The 22,636-nt window shown below is 50.9% G+C and overlaps 1 protein-coding gene across 1 annotated transcript; it reads left to right on the forward strand.

The window, feature by feature from the left end:
* The first annotated feature begins 268 nt into the window (after nucleotides 1-268).
* LOC131571893 (olfactory receptor 14C36-like) lies at nucleotides 269-1,201 on the forward strand. The gene has a single exon (XM_058824646.1). The coding sequence runs from the start codon at nucleotides 269-271 to the stop codon at nucleotides 1,199-1,201; it is 933 nt and encodes a 310-aa protein (XP_058680629.1).
* The last annotated feature ends 21,435 nt before the right edge of the window (nucleotides 1,202-22,636 follow it).

Consider the following 22,636-nt stretch of genomic DNA (forward strand, 5'->3'; position numbering starts at 1 on the left):
GTCGGCATTCATCTCCTTGACCCAGGGAACTCACTGTGTTCTTCCTGAGGGCCTCAGACATGCTTATGTTTTTATATCCAAAAACAACCAGCAGAGACATGGGGGGAGCTTATAAAGAAAACCTCAGAACTCTTAAACATTAAAGACCATGTCTATGTGTTACGAAGGAGCATGTATGGGAAATGGCCTTGATTTTGTTTACAGGTACCTCCCCTAAGTCTTTACTGTCCTTTGTCCATAAACAGGTCCCCAAGTGCAGCCCCAGCAAATGTCCAACAACCGCTCCATCAGGCACTTCCTCCTGCTGGCATTGGCAGACACGCGGCAGCTGCAGCTCCTGCACTTCTGCCTCTTGCTGGGCATCTCCCTGGCTGCCCTCCTGGCCAATGGCCTCATCATCAGCGCCGTAGCCTGCGGCCACCACCTGCACACGCCCATGTTCTTCTTCTTGCTCAACCTGGCCCTCAGCGACCTGGGCTCCATCTGCACCACTGTCCCCAAAGCCATGCACAATTCCCTCTGGGACACCAGGGACATCTCCTACACTGGATGTGCTGCTCAGCTCTTTTTCTTTATGTTCTTCATTGGAGCAGAGTTTTATCTGCTGACCTTCAGGTGCTACGACCGCTACGTGTCCATCTGCAAACCCCTGCACTATGGGACCCTCCTGGGCAGCAGAGCTTGTGCCCACATGGCAGCAGCTGCCTGGGCCAGTGCCTTTCTCTATTCTCTGCTGCACACAGCCAATACATTTTCCCTGCCCCTATGCCATGGCAATGCCCTGGGCCAGTTCTTCTGTGAAATCCCACATATTCTACAGCTCTCCTGCTCCAAATCCCAACTCAGGGAATTGGGACTTCTTGCTGTCAGTGCCGGTTTGGTATTTGGCTGTTTTGTGTTCATTGTTTTCTCCTATGTGCAGATCTTCAGGGCTGTGCTGAGGATCCCCTCTGAGCAGGGACGGCATAAAGCCTTTTCCACCTGCCTCCCTCACCTGGCTGTGCTATCCGTGTTTATCAGCACAGCCACATTTGCCTATTTGAAGCCTCCCAACATTTCCTCCCCATCCCTCGATGTGGTCCTGTCAGTTCTGTACTCAGTGGTGCCTCCAGCCCTGAACCCCCTCATCTACAGCCTGAGGAACCAGGAGCTCAAGGCTGCAGTGTGGAGACTGATGACTGCATGCTTTCAGAAACATTAAACTGCTGGGCAATATCTGCAAATAACTTGTAATCAAAGTCATCTTTGCTACTTCTTTTTGGCTACACTGTGGAGGTTCTTTTCCTTTGTTTTATGTTTAAATATAGTCCAGAAAAAATGTCATTGTTTCTGCCATTTCCCTTTTTTTTTTTTTCTCTCCAACTTGCCTGTGGCCACAGACTGTGTCAATGAGGGGCTGCACTCTGGGTGACTTTAAAGGAACTAAAGGAACTCCCAACCAAGTTTTCTGCAGAGATGCCCTTTTGTTGCCTTCTCTGGAGCTGCAGCAGCAATGTCTGTGTGCAGAGCTGGGGGCAGATCAGGGCTGGCCCAGCAGCTGTGCCCAGCAGCAGCAGCAGCACTTGGTGTTGCCAGTGCTGCTGCCGTGGCCCTGCCCCACTGCCCTGGTGGCCCTGGTGTTGCTGCAGGGCCTGAGTGCTCTCGGGGCTGGGCACAGCCCTGGGGGTGGCAAACAGCATGGCTGGGGCTCCGCAAGGGCCCTAGGGCAGACAAGAAGGAGCAGCAGAGCAGGGGCTGATCCATCCCCAGTGTGCTGCACAGTGCAGGGCAGTGTCCCAGTGTCCTCATTGAGCTGCCAAGAACATCCCCCCCTCTGCATCCCTGGCCTCTCCCCCAGCTCACACAGGTGCCCCATCCTTGCAGGCACACACACGGCAGCACTGGCTCAGCAGCCCCTGTTTGCATTGCACAGAGCAGGGGGAGCACCCCCATGCTGTTGGTGTGGGGACATGAACCTGAGGGAGCACAAATGCCATCAGCCCCTGGGGCCAGCAAGGGCTGGGGGACTCCAGGGAAACCACTCAGCCTTTTCGTGGCCTCTGCAGTCAGCCAGAAAATTTGTTCCCATGAGCTGGGAGTTTCCTATCCCACTGCAGACGCTGTTGCTCAGAGCCAGGGCTGCCTGGCAGCCACCCCCAAACTGCCCTGAGCAAGTATTCTGCTTCACCCTTGCTTTCTCTCCTCTTTCTTGTTCCAGATTTCTCCCTCTTGCCCAGCCCTGTTCTCTCCCCTGCAAAAAGCCCATCCCTCTTTGCCCTTCCCTCTCTGGCCCCATTCCCCGTTGCAGTTCCTGATTTGGCACAATGGGCAGCAGGATCATCCTACAAGTGCTGCAGGAATTGTCTGCAGACTCCTGCAGTGCCTGGTGCTGCTCCCTTGCCAGAGGCACCCCAGGCCAGGAGGGCACATTTGGGCTGCTGTGTCTGGCTCTGGGGCTCCCTGTTCTGGGCAGTGAGGAGGAGCTGCAGAGGCTCTGCAGGACTGACAGGATGGGCTTTGGGGCTGGCAGGAGAAGCTGAGGGACCTGGGCTGCTGGAGCTTCTGAAGAGGAGGCCCAGGGCTCATCCTGCAACTGCTCCAAGGGTGGTTCCAGAGAATCAAAGAATGAGCAAGGTTGGAAAAGACCTTGGATATTATCAAGTCCAACCTGTGCCCTGACACTGCCTTGTCTGCCCTGGGCCTCCTCTTCTCCAGGATAAACAACCCCAGCTTCCTCAGCCACTCTTCTCAGGACTTGCGTACCAGACCCCTCCCCAGCCTTGTTGCCCTTCTCTGGAAATGCTCCAGCCCCTCCATATCCCTCCTAAACTGGGGGCCCAAAACTGCAAACAGCACTTGAGGTGCTGCCCAAGCAGTGCTGAGCACAGGGGAACAATCCCTGCCCTGCTCCTGCTGGCCACACCATTCCTGAGCCAGGCCAGGAGCCATTGGCCTTCTTGGCCACCCGGGCACTCTGCTGGCTCATGTCCAGCCTGCTTTCCATCAGTCCCTGCAGGTCCCTTTCTGCCTGGCTGCTCTCCAGCCACTCTGTCCCCAGCCTGTAGAGCTGCAGGGATTGTTTTTGTGGCAAAGTGCAGGACCCAGCACTTGGACTTGTTAAACCTGACCTTTTTGGATTTGGGCCCTGGATCCAGCCTGTCCAGGGCCCTCTGCTGTCCAGCCTGCTGTCCAGCCTGCTGTCCATCAGTCCCTGCAGGTCCCTTTCTGCCTGGCTTCTCTCCAGCCACTCTGTCCCCAGCCTGTAGAGCTGCAGGGATTGTTTTGGCCAAAGTGCAGGACCTGGCACTTGGACTTGTTAAACCTCCCCTTGTTGGATTTGGGCCCTGGATCCAGCCTGTCCAGGGCCCTCTGCAGAGCCCTCCTACCTCCATCCTCCATCAGATCCAAACTCACACCCAGTTTGGTGTCATCTGCAGATTTGCTGATGTTGGACACAATCCCCTCATCCAGACCATTCCATGCAGACATTGGAATCCACGCTGGCTGGCTCTGATCCCTTGGCCATCCTGTGGGTACCCTGTGATGGCACTCAGGGTGATCTGTTCTATAACCTTACTGGGCACCCAGCTCAGGCTGACAGGCCTGGAGTTCCCCAGCTCCTCCTTCCAGCCCTTCTTGGGGATGGGCTCACATTGGCACCTCCAGTCCCATGGGACCTCCCTGCTGAGCCAGCTCTGATGGTAAATGATGGAGAGCAGCTTGGGGAGCTCATCCACCAGCTCCCTTATCCCCCTGGGATGGATCCCATCCAGTCCCAAACACCTGTGAGCATCTGAGTGGCTCAGCAGGTCACTCACTGCTTCCTCCTGGATTACAGGGGCTGTTCTGGTGTGAGAGTCTGTCCTAATTTTCCCTCATCTGCCTCACGATCGTCCTTGGGAGACCACTGAAGAGAAGACCCCCCCCCCCCCTCCGTCTATATCTGGCTCTGAAGGAGAAAAGTCATACGCCATGGGCCCTGAGACCTGAAAGCTCAGTGTTGAGCTATTGTTTACACAAGTGTGTATGCTGTATGCTAAGAAGAGGGCACCATGCCCCATTTGCAACAATAGCAGCTCTAGAAGCTGTCCCACCTCTCGGCCTGGCTGGACTTCTCCTGAGTTTCAGGTGGTCCCCCACAGAAGACCCTCGCCTGTTTTACAACCACCGTGACAGACAGACTGAGATGTAAGAAGATTCTCCATCAAGGACTGAGACATGAAACTCCTAACAGGCCCCTCTGCTCCTTCCAAGGACTGGGACTCAAACCCCCAGCCCGGGGGAGGTGTGTGGGGAGGCAAGCTGACCGAAGCAAGATGTTTGCCTGCAGATTGTGACCTCTGGACCGAGAATACGATGGCTCTCACTTACTGCTAAGAACATACACTACCTGTTACATCTGTTCCCTATTGTATCTGTTTCCCCCCCCCTCGCAATTTTCAGTAATAAAAACCTCTGAGTTAGCTAGAGCCTTTGAGATCTCCCCAGCGTAGCAGGTGGACCCTCGGCTGGACTGCACCAAAGGACTTCATCTCTGCGTTGGTAGCTATATCTCCTCTCTCTCTCCCTCTCTCTCTCTCTTTCTCTCTTTTTCTCTCCCTTAATCCCTCTATCGCATTTTTGCTGTGGTTATTTCAATAAAACTGCATTTGTTTTGATTATCACTGCAAACCCCCTTGTACCGTGTTGGTGTTTTACACTCTGAGATCATTCCTACGAACCATCAGGTCATCTGTCCATTAGGACGAACCCTGACATCTGGTCCCTGTGCCCATCCACCAGCTCAGCAGAGCACTTGTCCTGAGGACAGCCTGTCCTAATATCGAAAATTGAGAGAAACAAGATGTAAGTAGCTCTGCCTTCTCCTTATCTTTAGTTACTATATTCCCCACTGCATGCAATATAGAGTAGATGTTCTCCTTATCCCATGTTTTGCTATTAATATCATTGTGGAAACATTGTCTATTTTTTTTTCACGCAAGTGGTCAGGTTAAACTCTATTTGAGCTTTCACCTCTTGACTTTTTTTCTGCACAACTTCACAACATCCTTAACCATTTCCTAAGCTGCTTGACCTTCTGTCCAAAGTTGATGGGCCTCTTGTTACCCTTGAGTTCCCACAAAAGCTCCACGGCCAGCCAGGCCAGTCATTTTCCTCACTAGCTCATCTTTTGCCACACTGGGACAGGCTGCTCCTTCCCCCTTAAGATTACTTCCTTGAAATATGTCCATCCTTCCTGGACCCCTTTGTTTTTAAGGGATGTTCTCCTAAAAAAAAATCAGTGCCTCATTCAGTACTCCCCAAATCTGCGTCCTAAATAGATCAAAGTCCGACCTTCCCAATTCCAGTGTAGAAGTTTTGTTGCTGCCCCTCCTTCTTTCTCAGAATATTGAAAACTTGATTATTTCATGGTCACTGTGCTCCAGGCAACCTCTGAGCCCCACATCTGCCACCAGCCCTTCTCTGTTTGTGAACAGCAGCAGACAGAGCTTTCCTTGGCAGTGGGAGTGTTACCCAAAATTTGATAAAAAAGAAAAATCCTTAATCCCAATGCAGCATTAAGAAGCTGCATTCTTTATTCGGCTGGATGCACGGGGGATAGCTCCTCCCAAAACTGTGCATGGTGAGTACAGGAATGTTTCTGTTTCTATTCTGTATTTTGCACACATATTCATTGATGTCCAGGACTAAACATACGTATGATATAATTTCCCTGAAATCATTAACATATTTCCCCTCCCATTTTGCATGCATTCTTCGGTCCTGGGGGTCTCTCTGGTGGTCCCTGGTGGTCATGGACCCCAATGTTCCAGTGGCCCTGGCTGAGCTGGCAGGACACTGAGGCTGCTGAACTTCCAGTTCCCCTTCTCACACAATGGGCAGTGTGTGATTTCTACAGGCCTGGGGTTGGGGAGAACAAGGTCCGTGTGTTAGCTCACCTGGTGGAGAATATTTATGTTCTTGTAACATGAGGTGACAGAGTAGGCTGTGACATCACAGAGTGGGTTATGTGGGGTCATTGAGAGCTATGACATAATACACTGCTTCTGTTAAATGACAGAGCCAGCTGTGATATCACAGGGCAGATGTCGGACATCACACAGCAGACTATGACATCACAGTTTTGGCTGTAACATCAGAGACCAGCTGGGTGACATTAGAGAATGGGCTGTGACATCACAGAGCTGGCTGTGATATCACAGAGGGACTGTGTGACATCCCAGCAGGGCTGTGTCAGGTCACTGGGTTGGTCATTCCACCCCAGCTCCCCCTCACTGTTTCTCCCAACAACTCCAATGCTGTCCATGCCCAGCAGGGTCCCTTTCCCCCGGGGATCCCCGCAGCCCACCTGGAGCCACAGCCTCCACCAAAGGATGTTCCACAGGGTCCACCCCAGAGCCTGACATGGGGACAAGGGGCCAGGGCTGTGTGACCAGGACATCAAGGACATGGGTTATCCACGTCACTGTGGCCTGGGTTGGGTTCCCCAGGCTAGGAAAGATGTCTGGCAGCTGGAGCAGGGTCTGGGAAGGGCCTCCAAGGTGGGGCTGGAGCCCTTGGGCTGTGAGCAGAGGCTGAGGGAGCTGGGTCTGTCCAGCTCTGAGCAGGGAAGGCTGAAGGGCTCCTCATGCCAGCCTGGCAGTGCCAGCGAGGAGGGGATGGAGAACACAGAGCCAGGCTCTTCACAGGGGGCTGGTGGGAGACAAAAGCCAATGGGGGGGGAGGGGAAAAAGGAGACGTCAGCCAGGGCATGAGGAGATGAAATGAGTCAGGCTGCTTTCAGCTTTTCCTCAACACCAAGAGCAGCCTGACCTCCCATCTCCATCCACCACTGACAGCTTGGCAAATAAGGAATTGTTGGAGATGTTTTGCACCCACTCCAGGACGAGCATCCTGATACAAGAACTTAATTGTTCTTTAGTCTGAAATTAATTTTAGTATGGAAATCACTTGTGGATGGTGGACTCATCAGAAGCTGCTGGGACGTTGCACATATCTCAGGAAGGATTGTGATTGTTATGAAATGGTGTCCTGTTCAATTGGGGCCTGTTTGCCATGAAGAGAAATTTTCTGTGCCTCTGAGTCTCATCAGTTCCTGACCCCCAAAGGACAGAAACCCTGATAAGCTGTGCTTCCCGCTCCAGTGGTGGCACTTCCACCTTCCTCCATAGCCAGAGCAGAGCTCCCTTGTCCCACAAAGTCCCTGGCAAAGGAGGGATGAAGGAAACAGGACAGGCTGTGGGGATGAGGTGTGGGGTAGATCCAGGGACAAGACTGAATTTTGCATTTTATGAAGCTGTGCCTTCCCCTGGCTTTGTTGGCTGGCAAGAATTGAACATCCCTCTGTGTCTCGGGCAGCTCCTTCTCCAAGGAAAGCAGGTGGGAGTTGGAGCCAAGGAGCTGAAAGCTGCAGGTGCAGCCTGGGCTGGAGGGTGCTCAGATTTGCACAAGGCTGCTCTGAGTGCCAGGGCTTGGATGGGGGAAATGGTGGGGTGGGTGTAGGGACAGAGTCTGATTGATTGTCAGCCATGAATGGTGTTGATTTTTATATCTTCAAAGTGCATGAGGAGGTACTTAGTTTCAATGTCAAGTGGAGATTGCTATTAACAGGAAAAAAAAACAACCAAAACCAAAACTAAACAGGTCCTACAAAATGTTTTCTCACAGTATTTTTAAATAGAACATATTCAGTTGAATGCGTTTCTGAAATCTCTCTTTTTAACCACACAAGATTTGGAAACTGAAATCAAATTATTCCCAGAGGCTTTGGTTGTTAAGGTTTTCTGAGTGTTAATGAGCCCTGGGACACTGAATTCCTGCACTGAAGAGCTGTAGGCTGAACAAGCCCCTGGAGCAGTGAATTTCAGCAGCAGCCTCCAAGTTGTTGAGGATGTCAGCAGCCCCCACTGAGGCCATCCCTGCCCAGAGACCGTGGGGGAATGGGCAGACAAGGAGAGCGTCCCTGGGGCTGGGGCAGCACAACTCAGAGGCAGCAGCGGCTCCAGCTGGGAAATGGAGTGTGGAATGTGGCTGGGAAAGCCCTGTCTGGGCTGTGCCAAGCAGGACACCTGAGCCCTGACTCCCATCCACTAAACAACTCTCTCAAGGAGCAATTTAAAATTAATTACATTTCTTTGCGTACTCTGAGTTAGACTTACTGGAGAAATATCAACAAAAGATTCTTAGGAGCTCAAAACAACAAAACAGCTTTTACTGGAAACTTAGAAAATCAGAGAAACTTTGGCAAAATGTTTAATATGGCATTCAATCAACACAAAACACTTCTCAAAGCATTTACTTGGCCCCTTCACCTTCAGAAACTGTAACCGTGTTCAATTTTAAGTTACTCCAAATTGGCAAGAAGAGGGAATTAGAAGAAGGGAAAGAAAACACAGAAAGAAAGTAATACAAGAAAATACAGAGGAGCACACACACAGCTACCAACTCCTGGATTCCAGCAGTGTTCAGATGGAAATTCCAAGAGGAGGTAGGGTCAAGATGTGTGCATGTCTTGTGATCAGCCTCAAATTCCCCTTGGTCTTCCTGGGACCTTCCCCCAGGTGGGACTTGGGCTCATTTGGTCCCTCAGGAGCTGGGCTGGGGGCTGCAGAGGTGGCTGTGGAGCATTGCCTGTGCTGTGCCACTGCTGGGCTGGGACAGAGGTGCAGTTTTGCTCAGCACCAGAGACAACTTTCCCTTGCTTGTCCCCATCTGTCATCCCTGCCACCAGTGTTCTGCTGTACCTGGAACCTGGGGACACTTTCCCAGGCCTGTCCCTCAGATGTATCTATTTAAAGTATGAGAAACTTAAGTTTCACTCCCTTTTGAGTCCCTGAGAATTTTTTTGCACACTATGTGGGACTGAGTCAGATGCAAAGAGCACCAAAGCCCCAGAGGCTCATTAAAGTCCCTGTGCTGTGTCTGTGCTGCTGAGCTGGGCCGGGCTTCTGGCCCAGAGGCAGCTCCTGGCAAGGGCAGCGCTTCAGAGACACAGCTCTGGCCAGGAGCAGCTCCTGTGCACAGCCCAGCAGGGCTGGGGCACTGCCAGGGCCCCTCAGGGACACCAGCAGGGCACAGACAGAGCTCACAGGGGCTCAGCACTGGCAGGGGCTGTGGGATGGCCCCGAGGGGGCTGTGTCACAGCAGCACCTCTGTGGCTGTGTCATAGAGGCACAGAGCAGCAGTGATGTCAGCAAGGGGCTGTGTGACAGCACAGAGTGGGCTGTGTGAGGTCACAGATTGGGCTGTGACATCACAGAGTTTGTTGTGTAAGGTCACTGAGTAGCTACTGGATCATAGAGGGGATTCTGTGACATCACAGAGCAGGCTGTGAGATCATGGCATGACTGTGTGACATCATAGAGCAGGATATGAGGTCAAAATGTGTTCCGTGACATTACAGAGTGTCAGTATAACATCACATAGAGGGTTTTGTGACATCACAGAGGGAACTGTGACATCACACAGCTGTCTGTGACATCATAGTATGAGCCGATTCAGCAGATCTTGCCATCATAGTGAGGTGCTCTTTGACATGAGGGAGTGGACTCAGAGAAGAAGTTCCAAAAGGGAAGCAGCTCCAGAGTGCCCACTTATAGGTGGCATCCATGCCCTGATGGCCTGAAGCATCACGGGCCCATCGAGCTAGGAATAGCTCTCCCACTTCTTCCTGGTCAAACCAGCACATTGTGACATCACCAGGTGGCTGTGTAACATCATAGAGCAGCCTGTGACATCACAGTGTGACACTTTGATATCAGAGTCTTCTGTGACATCACAGAGTAGCTGTGTAATACCACAGGGGTCTGTGTGACATCACAGGGGCTGTGTGACATCACAGGGGCTGTGTGAGGTCACTGGGGAGGTCACTCTGCCCCGGACCCCCTCACAGCTCCCCCCAGAGCAGTCCAACCCTGCCTGGTGCACAGCGGGGTCCCCTGTCCCCCTGGGTCCCCCCGCCCCCGGCCCCGCAGCCTCCTCCAGAGGATGTTCCACGAGATCAACCCCAGAGCTTGACATGGGGATGGGGGGCCGGGGCCCTGGGGGTGGCACAGTGGACAGGGACCCCCTGGCAGTGTCCCCATGTCCCCCAGGGCCAGAGCCTGGGCCAGGGCTCCTTCACCCTGTTATGAACGAGGGCTTGAGAGCACTGAAAAAATCCCCAGCAAGGGATCAGCAAAAACCAGATTTAATATTAAGGGACAGCAGCACAAAGTTCCTTGGCAAGAGTCACTCTGCTCCTGACTGGACACTTCAGGCACACCAAGGAAACAAAGCAACAACAAAACCAAACAAAATCCAGGCAATCAAACCAGAAATGAACTGAGAACTGTCCCTGTGTGTGTATGTGACACAAGGACAGTGAGGGCAAGGGTAAAAGGAATGCGGCCTAAAAGCTTAACAGAGCTCAAACTTTACAGGACTGAACGTAATCCTTAACCTTAACAGATACCTTAAAAGAACAGCACTTAACAGTATTTGGTTAACCTATAACCCATGACTTACTAATTTGACAGAAGAATAACACCTAACAGTATTTAACTTACTTAATAGCTTATATTAAAAGTAACAACTCCACAAAAGAACAACTCTTAGAAACATTTAACTTAGACTTTGTGATTTAACTTCACTTACAGGCCTGACTGACTCAGCTATCCAAGGCACTCCAGCCCCTGAGAGAGCAGCATTTCTGCCACATCTCCCCAGCATAGGCACTCCTGTGTGCACACAGACACAAAGAGTCAGTGCAAGGCACCTGTGAGAAATTCCCCTGAGGGCAGGAAATGCTCCCCATGGATCCTTTGGCATCTCCCCAGCAGGCAAAGGGTTGAGTGTGGGACCTCCTGTCATCAGTGGTCCATTTTAACACTGTGGAGTCAAAGGAGACCATTGTGACACCACAAACCCCCAGGGTCCAAAGGTCCATTGTGACATTGCAGGGCTCATGGAACAGAGGAGTCAGGTGACATTGTGGAGCTTGGGGAAGCACAGAGACCGTTGTGACACTGCAGGACCTCATGGAATCATTGGGACCATTGTGACACTTGGAGCCTTTTAGAACCTGCGGGCCACTTTGATATTGTGCGACTCCACTGAACCAAGGGTCCATTATGACACTGCTGGACCCCATGGAATCAAGGCACCATTGTGACATTATGGGGCCTCTTAAAACCAAGGGGACACAGAGCATGTCTGACTGATTTGGCCTCCCATGGACTGCTGTTGGAGAGTTTTGTTCAGACATGGCTTATAGAAAAAGGCCATGATAATATACAGCTGGTTAAGCAGTAAAAAGCAGCTGTAAGTAGTAAGTTCTCAGCCTTTTTCCTTATGAGAAAACCAATAAACACTGTGTCCTTGGTTAAGTGATGAGAAAAACATGGTGGAAAACATGGAGTCCTTGAGGATGGTCAATAACAAGTCAACAGCAGGATGAGGAAAACAAGTATTAGCCTCAACAAGAAACCACAGGTATTGGCAACAAAGGAGGGGTTGGCATGTAATGTGTAACCAATGATGAGCTCGGTTTTTGCAATATGAGCATAGTTAACACTACTATTAAAGTATGTAAGCTGGATCAATAAATCTGAGACCGATGATCATTGATCAGACGTGTAAGTCTCCCTTCACTATCCTCAGACTGCTTGACTGGTCCAACTGACCTTGGCATGTTGAGGGTCGCTTCTCATCTGCTAATGAAACACTGAGGCTCTGTGCTTTCCTTCCTATGGAAAAGAACTGTCCTCCTCCTCCAGGCACCCATGGCCAGAATTGTGATTTCACCACCAAATTCCCTTGCATCCAGGGATTGGTCCCATAGGAATATTGCCAGGACAAGTCTGGCTGGCAGTGGTTTCACAAGGGACACGTCTCATCTGTCCCCAGAACCCTGGCAAAGGCTTTGTGGTTTCCTTCCTATGGAAAGGAACTGTCCTTCTCAGCCAGGTGCCCATGGCCAAATTTGGGTTCCACCTCCAACACTGCTTATTGTGAAAAACTGGAGGAGATTGTTGGCTCAAAATATTTTGTGTGGGGGAAGAAGGGGCAGGTCCAGCCTTGCCCTGCCCTGTTACCCCAATCCCCCCAGAGCCTCTATCCCAGCCCAGCTGTTTCTGCCAGTCCCTGGCACAGCACAGGCAATGCTCCACAGCCACCTCTGCAGCCCCCAGCGCAGCTCCTGAGGGACCAAATGAGCCCAAGTCCCACCTGGGGGAAGGGCCCAGGAAGACCAAGGGGTATTAAAGGTTGACCACAAGGCAAGCACACATCTCAACCATACCTCCTCCTGGAATTTCCATCTGAACAGCACTGGAATACAGGTGTGGGTGCTTCTCTGTATCTTATTTGTCTTTTTCTCTGTCTACTTCCTCTATTTCTGTCTCCTTGCAAATTTTGATTAACTTAAAATAGAATTGGCATAAAGTTTGTGAAGTTGAATGGGCCAAGCTAATGCTTTGAAAAGTGTGTTTTGTTGATTGACTGTCATTTTAAACCATTTGCCAAAGATTCTCTGATTTTCTAAAGTTCCCAGTAAAGGTTGTTTGGTTTTTTTGAGCTCCTGAGAATCTCTTGTCAGTATTTCTCCAGTACATCCAACTCAGAGGACACAAACAATTGTAATTTATTTTAAATGTCTCACTGAGAGAGTTCTTTGGGGGATGAGAGTCAGGGCTTTTGTGTCCTGCTTGGCACAGCCCAAGCTGGGCTTTCCCAGCCACATTCACTGTGAGCCGCTGCTGCCTCTGAGTTGTGCTGCCCCAGCCCCAGGGACGCTCTCCTTGTCTGCCCATTCCCCCACGGTCTCTGGGCAGGGATGGCCTCAGTGGGGGCTGCTGACATCCTCAGCACCTTGGAGGCTGCGGCCAAATTTTCCTGCTCCAGAGGCTTCTTCAGCCTTCAGCTCTTCAGTGCAGGAATTCAGTGTCCCAGGGCTCATTAACATTCAGAACGCCTTAACAAGCCAAGCCTCTGGGAATAATTTGATTTCAGGTTTCAAATAATCTGTGGTTAATATGACCCATTTCAGTAGTGTGTTCAAACGGAATATATTCTATTTACAAAGATAATGAGGAAACTTTTTTTAAGTCCTGCTTAGGTTTTTTATCCTGTTCATAAAAAATATGTGTAGTTTCCAATTGACATTGAATCCAGGTACCTCCTCATGCAGTTTGAATAGAGATGAAAATCAAGACCCTTCATGGCTGACAATCAATCAGACTCTGTCCCTACCCCCACCCCACCATTTCCCCCATCCAAGCCCTGGCACTCAGAGCAGCCTTGTGCAAATCTGAGCTCCCTCCAACCCAGGCTGCACCTGCAGCTTTCAGCTCCTTGGCTCCAAATCCCACCTGCTTTCCTTGGAGAAGGAGGTGCCCGAGACACAGAGGGATGTTCATTTCTTGTCAGCCAACAAAGCCAGGGGAAGGCAGAGCTCCATCAAATGTAAAAGTCATTCCTCTGCTGGGTATTAAATCCACTTTCCACAGCAGACAATCTCAGAGCAATGGAAAACACCTTCTGTGCCCAGCACAGATCCCAAGTTCTCCCCAAACCCTCCCTGCCCCGATTGTGCCCAGATTTGCTCTTTGCACACACGAGTCACACACTGAAGTCAGGAGCTGCCTCCATGGGCAGAGGGAGGAAAAGAGAGAAAGGGGATGAAGAGCTCTCCTGTGCAGAGCCAAGGTCCAAATGCCCCTGCAGTGGGAACCACAACTCATCAGGTTTGTGTCCTTTGGGCTCAGGGCCTGGTGACAATCAGAGGCACAGAAAGGTTTCTTGCCAACAAACACAAGTTGAACATTTGAACAGTTTAATAACTATCACAGCTCTTTCCTCAGCTCTCTGGAATGTCCCAGCAGCATCTGACATGTCCACCATCCCCAAAGGATTCTTATGCAGGAACAGTTTTAGACATACATGTAAGAAAAGGTAATTCTGTGATAGATATTAAGACAATTAAGATGTCGCCTTATGTGATATTAATTTAAACTTCAGAAAGTCTGGGCAGCTCCCTGAAGCTCAAAGCATGAAACCAGTCAGTTGAGAGGAACTTGAATGACCAGAGAGCATCTGGTGGAGGAAATCTGGGACCAAAAGGAAGAACAAATATCCAGCTGGTCTAGTGAAGAGATGTCCTTAGACATGGCCATTTCACCAGGAGAGATGGAAGCACTTGATGGAAAAGAGAGAGATTAAATAATAGACTGATTACTGGTGACACAAGTAGATGGGAAGATCTTCTTCTCCTGCCATCAGTACGCTTCCAGGAAATCCCCGTTTCTGGTGGGAAAACGTTGCCATTCCTTAAGAGTACTCAAATGACACAGAAAACAAAGATTTTCTTGTATAGTATGAAACTAACAGGTATTGAAACCTGTGCCCCTTTCCAGGCAGATATCAGCTGTGTGCCCATGAATTGGCAGTGCCACTTGTGCCCTGAGGTGCCCAGCTGGGACTGGATCTCTCTGAGAGCACCTAAGGGAGACCAGAGCACCTTGCAAGCTGCAGGTCCCTGACAGCCCCACAGGGCTTCTGTCCCATCAACATCGGCTCTGCTCCAGTCTAAAACAGGGCCCAGCATGGTGCTGGGATCATCAGAGAGCTGAGGTGTGTGCTGGAATTCAATGCCCTCCCCATCCCGCAGCAGCCCTGCATTTCCCTCCTGCAGCCTTGGTCTCCAGCACAGCCATGGAGGCTCTTTGGGCTCTGGACTGTTCCTGCAGCCCCCAAGCACAGCTGAGCTCTGCCTTTGGCACAGTCAGGTCTGGCCAGCGCAGGCCATGCTCAGCAATTGCTTGTGTGTGCCTGGCCTTACTGTCAGCCCTGGCAGCAGCTGCGTGGCCCCTTTGTGGCCCTGTGCTGGCCCAGCCATGGTGGCCCAGCCCCTGTGCAGGCCCAGCCCAGGCCAGGAGCATTGCGGCTGGGAACGGCCCCTGTGCTCTGGTGCCCACAGCAGCCTTGGGGCACTGTGCCCCATGGCCTCCCTGCTGGGAAGCCTCTGCCAGCTCCTGCAGAGCCCCGGGCACCTGTGGGGCTGCACAGACAGCCCTGCCCTGGGCTCTGCCGGCCTCTGGATGAGCAGAGAGGCCGACCAAGGCTGGCCAGGGCCGGGAACTGGCCCTGAACCCTGCAGGAGGATGGAGCTGGGCCACAGCCAAACTCAGCCCAGGCCAAAGCTGGGCTCAGCAGCCAGGGCTGCCAAGGGCTGGGCCCAGACACTGGTTCTGACAAATGTGTGGGCCCCCTCCCTGCTCTTTCCATGCCACACAGGGCACAGAGCAGCCTCCTCTCTGGGCCACTTGCCTGTTTGCAATGCCTTGCACAGGCGCTGGCCCTGCCCCACAAGGCCTGGCCTGAGTCCTGCCCCTGCACGCTCAGCCAGGCTGAGATGGACACTGATGGTTTCTGGGCCAGGCTCTCTGAGCCCAGCCCAGCTCCCTGCAAGCTCTGCCAGCTGCCCTGAGCTCTGGGCAGCACCAAGGGCCTCTCCCCAGCCCAGCCCAGCCGGCTCTGGCCCCACAGCTCTGCTCAGGCCAGGCTGCTCTGGGCACTGCCCCATGGCCTCCGCCCCTGGCAAGGACACAGCAGCAGCTGCAGCTGCCACAGGACTCAGCCCCAGCCATGGGGGAAGGTGCTTGCCCGAGGCCAAAGGAGGCTCCCTGGCTGCCCTGCTCCCCTCGGGCTGAGGTGCTGAGAGCTCTGCAGCCCCTGCTGCCATCCCATCTGCCCAGGGCAGCACAAGAGCCTCGGCCTCGGGGCCCTCAAGAGCTGCTCCTGCTCCAGGCCCAGGGCCCATGTCAAAGCTGGGGCAGCCACCATGGTGTGCCCATTTCTGTTCATTGATGCTCTGATGGGGATGGATCCTCCACCACTTGGAGGTTGCTGATGAATTTACTTACTGCAGAGGTTTCTTCTTTCTGGATCTCTTAATTCAATTCAGGAATTCAGTGAAAAAAGCTCATAAACATTAGTGCAAAAACACCCAAACAAGAAAAGCCCCTGGGAATAATTCTAAGTTTTCAATTCTTCTGTGGCTAATTAGACAGATTTCTGATGTTTAATGAAAGTGAATATACTACATTAAAAAAAATGAATAAACAATTGTTTTGTCCTGTTTGCTTTTCTGGTTTATAGATTGATACAAGCAATGTAAAATTGATGTTGATCCTCTGAACCTTCTAATGCAGCCTGAATAAATATGAAAATCAAGACCTTTCTTGGCTGACAATCAATCAGACTTTGTTCCTACCCTCTCCCCACCAGTTCCCTCATCCATCCCTTGGCACTCAGAGCAGCTGATAAATGGAGTCACATCCAGAGGTGTCCCCAGGGCTCAGGACTTGGGCCAGGTCAGTTCAATCTCTTTATTGCTGATCTGGACGAGGCCACCAAGGGCACTCTCAGTCAGTTCCCAGGTAAGCCCAAGCTGGGTGGGAGTGTGGCTGTGCTGGAGGGCAGGAAGCTCTGCAGAGGGATCTGGACGGGCTAGAGCCATGGATCCAGGACAATGGATGAGGTTCACCAAGGCCAAGGGCAAGGTCCTACCCTGGGCTCACAACCATCCCAAATCCCTGGCTGTGCCCTGCCCCTGATCCCCACAGCCTGTCCTGTTTCCTTCATCCCTGCATTGCCAGGGACTCTCTGGGACACGGGAGGTCTGCTCTGGCCATGGAGGGAGCAGCAACTCATCAGTTTTGTGTCCTTTGCAGGTCAGAAACTGGTGAGACTCAGAGGCACAGGAAGTTTCTCTTCATGGCCCACAGACCACAGTTGAACAGGACACAATTTATTAACAATCACACTCTTCCCTGAGCTATGTCCAAAGTCCTAGCAGCATCTAATGAGTCGGACATCCACAAGTGATTTCCATACTAAAATGAATTTCAGAGAAACATGGTTCTGTGATAGATATAAACACAATTAAGTTCTTGTATCATCATACTTGTCCTGGTGTGGCAGCAAAAGTGCTCACAACAATTCCTGATTTGCAAATCTGTCAGTGATGGATGGAGAAGGGGGTCAGGCTGCTTTTGGTGGTGAGGAAATGCTGAAACCAGCCTGACTCATTTCATTTCCTCCTGTCCTGGCTGGTCTACCCTCTTTCTCCTTCCACCAATTGGCTTTTCTCTCCCACCATCCCCCCAGTGAAGAGCCTGGCTCTGTGTTCTCCATCCCCTCCTTGCTGGCACTGCCAGGCTGGGATGAGGAGCCCCTCGGCCTTCCCTGCTCCAGGCTGGACAAGCCTAGCTCCTTCAGCCTCTGCTCACAGCCCATGGGCTCCAGTCCCACCTTGGAGGCCCTTCCCAGACCCTGCTCCAGCTGCCAGACATCTTTCCTGTCCTGGGGAACCCAGATCAGGCCACAGTGATCTGGATAATCCCCGTACTTGATGTCCTGGTCACACAGCCCTGGCCCCTTGTCCCCATGTCAGGCTCTGGGGTGGATCCTGTGGAACATCCTTTGGTGGAGGCTGTGGCTCCAGGTGGGCTGGGGAGATCCCGGGGGACAGGGACCCTGCTGGGCATGGACAGCATTGGACTTGTTGGGAGAAACTGTGAGGGGGAGCTGGGGCAGAGTGACCAACCCAGTGACCTGACACAGCCCTGCTGGGATGTCACACAGCCCCTCTGGGATGTCACAGCATGCTCTGTGATGTCACAGCCCATTCTCCAATGTCACACAGCTGGTCTCTGATGTTACAACCAAATCTGTGATGTCACAGTCGGCTCTGGAATGTCAGACCTCTGCCCTGTCACAGCTGGCTCTGTGATGTCACAGAGGCAGTATATGATGTCATAGCTGCTCAAACACCTTACCTAACCCACTCTGTGATGTCATAGCCTCATCTGTGACCTCATGTTACCAGATGATAAATTGTCTACACCAGGTGAGTTGACACCTGGAGCTTGTTCTCCAAAGCCCCAGGCCTATGGAAACCACACAATGCCCATTGTGTGAGAAGGGGAACTGGATGTCCACCAGCCTCAGTTTCCTGCTAGCTCAGCAAGGCCCGCCAGAACATTGGGGTCCACAACCACCAGAGACCACCCCAGGACAGAAGAACACATGGGTAAGGGGAGGGGAAATATGTTAATGATTTTGGGGAAATGATTATGATATATAGGTTTAGTTTAGCACAATCAATGAATAAATGTGCAAAATACAGAAAATAAACAGAAACTTTCCTGCACTCAGCATGCACAGCTTTGGGAGGAGCTATCCCCCATGCATCCAGGTGAATAAAGAATGCTGCTTCTTAATGCTGCATTGGTGTTAAGGAGTTTTCTGTTTTACCAAATTTTTGGTGACACTCCCACTGCCAAGGAAAGCTCTGTCTGCTGCTGTTCACAAACAGAGACGGGCTGGTGGCAGATGTGGGGCTCGGAGGCTGCCTGGGGCACAGTGACCATGAAATAATCAAGTGTTCAATGTTCTGTGAAATAAGGAGGGGCAGCAACAAAACTTCTGCACTGGAATTAGGAAGGGCAGACTTTGGCCTATTTAGGACGCAGATTTGGGGAGTACCAAATCAGGTACTGGTTCTTTTAAAGAGAAAGAGCCCTTAAAATCAAAAAGGTTCAGGAAGGACCGACACAGTTCAAGAAAACAATTTTAAAGGGGAAGGAAGCAGGGAGCCAAAAAATGATCCTAGTGAGGATAATGACTGGCCTTGCTGCCCATGGAGCTTTTGTGGGCACTCAGGGGTAAAAAGGACAGGCATGCAGGAAGTGTTTAAGGATGTCCAATGATTATCCAAAAGAAAATTAGAGAGGTGAAAGTTCAATGAGAACTTAACCTGGCCCATCCTTTAAAAAAAAAGTTTGTGAAAAAGCACATAAAGCAAAAGGAGGGAGAAGGAGAACCTCTACTCTATTGATTGCAGTGGGGAATATAGTAACTAAAGATAAGGGAAAAGCAGAGCTACTTAACAGCGTGTTTGTCTCAGTTTACAATATTAGGACAGGTTGTCCTGAGGAGAAGTGTTCTCCTGAGCTGGTAGATGGGTACAGGGCAGAGAACAGACCCCTAGAATCCAGGAGGAAGCAGTGAGTGACCTGCTGAGCCACTCAGATGCTCACAGGTGTCTCTGGGAGCAGATGGGATCCATCCTAGGGGGATGAGGGAGCTGTGGATGAGCTCCCCAGGTTGCTCTCCATCATTTACCATCAGTGCTGGCTCAGCAGGGAGGTCCCATGGGACTGGAGGTGCCAATGTGAGCGCATCCCCAAGAAGGGCTGGAAGGAGGATCTGGGGAACTCCAGGCCTGTCAGCCTGACCTGGGTGCCCAGCAAGGTTATGGAACAGATCACCTTGAGTGCCATCACAGGGCACCCATGGGATGGCCGAGGGACCAGAGACAGCCAGTGTGGATTTCAATGCCTGCATGGAATGGTCTGGATGAGGGGATTGTGTCCAACATCAGCAAATCTGCAGATGACACCAAACTGGGTGTGAGTTTGGATCTGATGGAGGGTAGGAGGGCTCTGCAGAGGGTGCTGGACAGGCTGGATCCAGGGCCCAAATCCAACAAGGTGAGGTTGAACAAGACCAAGTGCTGGGTCCTGCACTTTGGCCACAACAACACCTGCAGCTCTACAGGCTGGGGACAGAGTGGCTGGAGAGCAGCCAGGCAGAAAGGGACCTGCAGGGAGTGAGGGACAGCAGGCTGGACATGAGCCAGCAGTGTGCCCAAGTGGCCAAGAAGGCCAATGGCTCCTGGCCTGGATCAGGAATGGTGTGGCCAGCAGGAGCAGGGCAGGGGTTCTTCCCCCGTGCTCAGAACTGGTGAGGCCACACCTCGAGTGCTGTGTCCAGTTCTGGGCCCCCAATTTAGGAAGGCCATGGAGGGGCTGGAGCGTGTCCAGAGAAGGGCAACAAGGCTGGGGAGGGGTCTGGAACACAAGTCCTGTGAGGAGCAGCTGAGGGAGCTGGGGTTGTTTATCCTGGAGAAGAGGAGGCTCAGGGGAAACGAGGTGCTGTCATGACACACGTTGGATCTCATGATCTCCAATGAGATGATGCTGGAGATGATCTCCAGGATGACCTGGAGATCAGCCAGCCTGGCCTTGCTGATTCTGTGATTCTCTGAAAGCACCCTTGGAGCAGTTGCAGGAGGACCCCTGGGCCTCCTCTTCAGAAGCTCCAGCAGCCCAGGTCCCTCAGCTTCTCCTGCCAGCCCCAAAGCCCATCCTGTCAGTCCTGCAGAGCCTCTGTAGCCCTTCCTCAGTGCCCAGAACAGGCAGCCCCAGAGCCAGACACAGCAGCCCAGATGTGCCCCCCTGGCCTGGGGTGCCTCTGGCAAGTGTTGGGAAATTTAGGTGACTAGAGACTGCAAAAATACAAAGCCGTGGCTAATTCCAAGTTTTGCACCTGCTAGACAGTGTGTCCTTGGGCCTAGCTCTAGTAGGATAACAAATAGTAAAAGGGACATGAGAAAAGAGAGATGTAACCCCTAAGGAATGAGGAAGAGTTCATGGTATAGTTTAACCAATAGATTGCTTGGCTTACAGAATATTCATAAGATTATTATTTGCTCTATAAGTGTTTGACGCTTTCTTTAATAAACTGGACCTGTGATGAACTATCTGGTGTCCTGGTCCCCTTCCTACGACAAATGGTGACCTCGAATGTTGACTCCTCATCTCGCACTAAAAGAAAAAGGGGGAGAACATGCCACGGTCAAGGAAGTTGGAGTTAGGTCCTGTTTGCAGGCAGGACGGTGCTGGAATTTTGAAACACCCTCGGGGTTCACATTGGTGACTTGAGCCATACGTGTCTGCTGGAGCCTGGAAAGCTGCAAAGAGCGCTCATGAATAGGTATGGATAGGCAAGCAGCACATAATTTATTCACTGCGTATCTAGAATGGCGAGGGGTAAAAGGGATAGATTTGTTTTTAGCCTATGGATACGCTAAAGAAGTTTTCCTTAACCCATATATGGTCCATGAACTCTTGGAACGGAGAAAATTTGGGGATATACTGTGGGAAGCAGTGTTCGAAGATGATAAGACGGCAAAGAAACTGAGCAAGCCATGGCGGGTAGTGCACCATACACTGCTTCAGCATGTCTCTGAGCGCAAGGCAGCAGCCGTGGCTCGGGGCGCCTGTGGGGCTGTGCTACTCCGAACTCGGCATGGGCGCAGCGGCGGTAGTGGCGGCAGCCGCAGGGGGAGCGGAGCCACCACGGGGGGAGCGATCCACGCCGCGACGGGTGCAGCGCACGCAGTGAGTCAGCCTGCCCGCGAGTCTCGCGAAACAAAGAGCCCAGCGCGGGGGGGTCGCCCGCCCCGACACAAGCGCCGCAGGACCAGAGCGCTTTTCCAGCGGGAGCGGTTTTCCCTCCGCCCCGCAGCTGGCAAAAGCTTCATTTTTAGACCTAACAGCCGTAATAAATGTGACTCTTGTCAACAAAGAAGAGACCCCTACTGCAATTAAGAAACCAGTGAAAATAAACAAGTGACACCAAGGAGCATTACTATCAAGACGTTTCTCGCCTAAGTTAAAAAGACTTTTTGTTCTTCCTGCAGAGACTGTAAAAGAGCAATCAGCAGAGTGTGAAGGCATGGGTCAAATTTTGGCCGATTTGGCTTAGCATCCGTTATGCTGGCTTAAAATCACTTCAATTATCACACACTTTAAACACCAGAAGCCCAAATAATTTAGTCGGTAGAACATCAAACTCTGAAGTTGTATTTTGAAAAATTTAAAAATGTTAAAGATGTGTTAAAAAGATTGTATAAGCAAGATGTTATGACTGTGCTTTTTGGTATAAAAATGCTGCAGCAAATATGTGAAGAAAGTTGTTTTAGCTTAGTATTTTAGAATCAGGCCTGTAAGTAAGTTATAGTAAATGCTATATTCTATTTCTATAGTAAGTTTTATTTGTTATTAAGTAGTTTAAGTTAAATTATCTATTAAGTGCCATTAAATGTTCAATATTGTTAAGTTCTGTTAAGTTTAAATATTTTAAGTATTTTAAGTGCTATTATCTTTAAGTGATGTTAGATAGATTTATGCTTTTATGCCAGACGTTTATTTTATGACTTGTGTGCAAAGTGTTCTTGTGTGAACATGAGAGAAACTTTAATTAAAAGAGACAATCAGAAGCATTTGTGAGTAAAGCCGTTCCTGTTTGAAGTATATCGGCTGTTTGAGAATAGAAAGCAAACTTACCAGTCAATCGACACAGATGAAACCTGCGCACATGTTACTCCTTTAGCTTATTTTTGTAGGTTGTATTAGCACATCTGAGTTTTGTTTGAGCCTTGTAGCACATAGAATTCTTTTTGTATCTGTCGTATAGCATATCCTATAAATAGTGATAGCCTTTTCTGTTTGTTTCCCTAGCTTAGATCCCTTGTAAGAGAGAAACCTTGCTAGCTGAGAATATTATTTAGTTGTAAGAATTACCTATTTTTGTGTTGGAAAGAGTGTGACAGAGTTAGCCCATAGAATTTTGCTTCTCATAAAAAATAAAAACAGGGGAAGTCTTGGGAAATTTGGTGACTAGAGACTGGAAAAATACAAAGCCGTGGCTAATTCCAAGTTTTGCGCCTGCTAGATAGTGTGTCCTTGGGCCTAGCTGTAGTAGGATAACAAATAGTGAAAGAGACATGAGAAAAGAGACATGTAACCACTAAAGAATGAGGAAGAGT

This window comes from Ammospiza caudacuta, unplaced genomic scaffold, assembly GCF_027887145.1.
Source record: "Ammospiza caudacuta isolate bAmmCau1 unplaced genomic scaffold, bAmmCau1.pri scaffold_39, whole genome shotgun sequence".
Taxonomy (NCBI): Eukaryota; Metazoa; Chordata; class Aves; order Passeriformes; family Passerellidae; genus Ammospiza; species Ammospiza caudacuta.

Excerpts from the sequence above, each read along its gene's own strand:
- LOC131571893 (XM_058824646.1), top strand. The coding sequence starts at position 269 with ATGTCCAACAACCGCTCCATCAGGCACTTCCTCCTGCTGGCATTGGCA.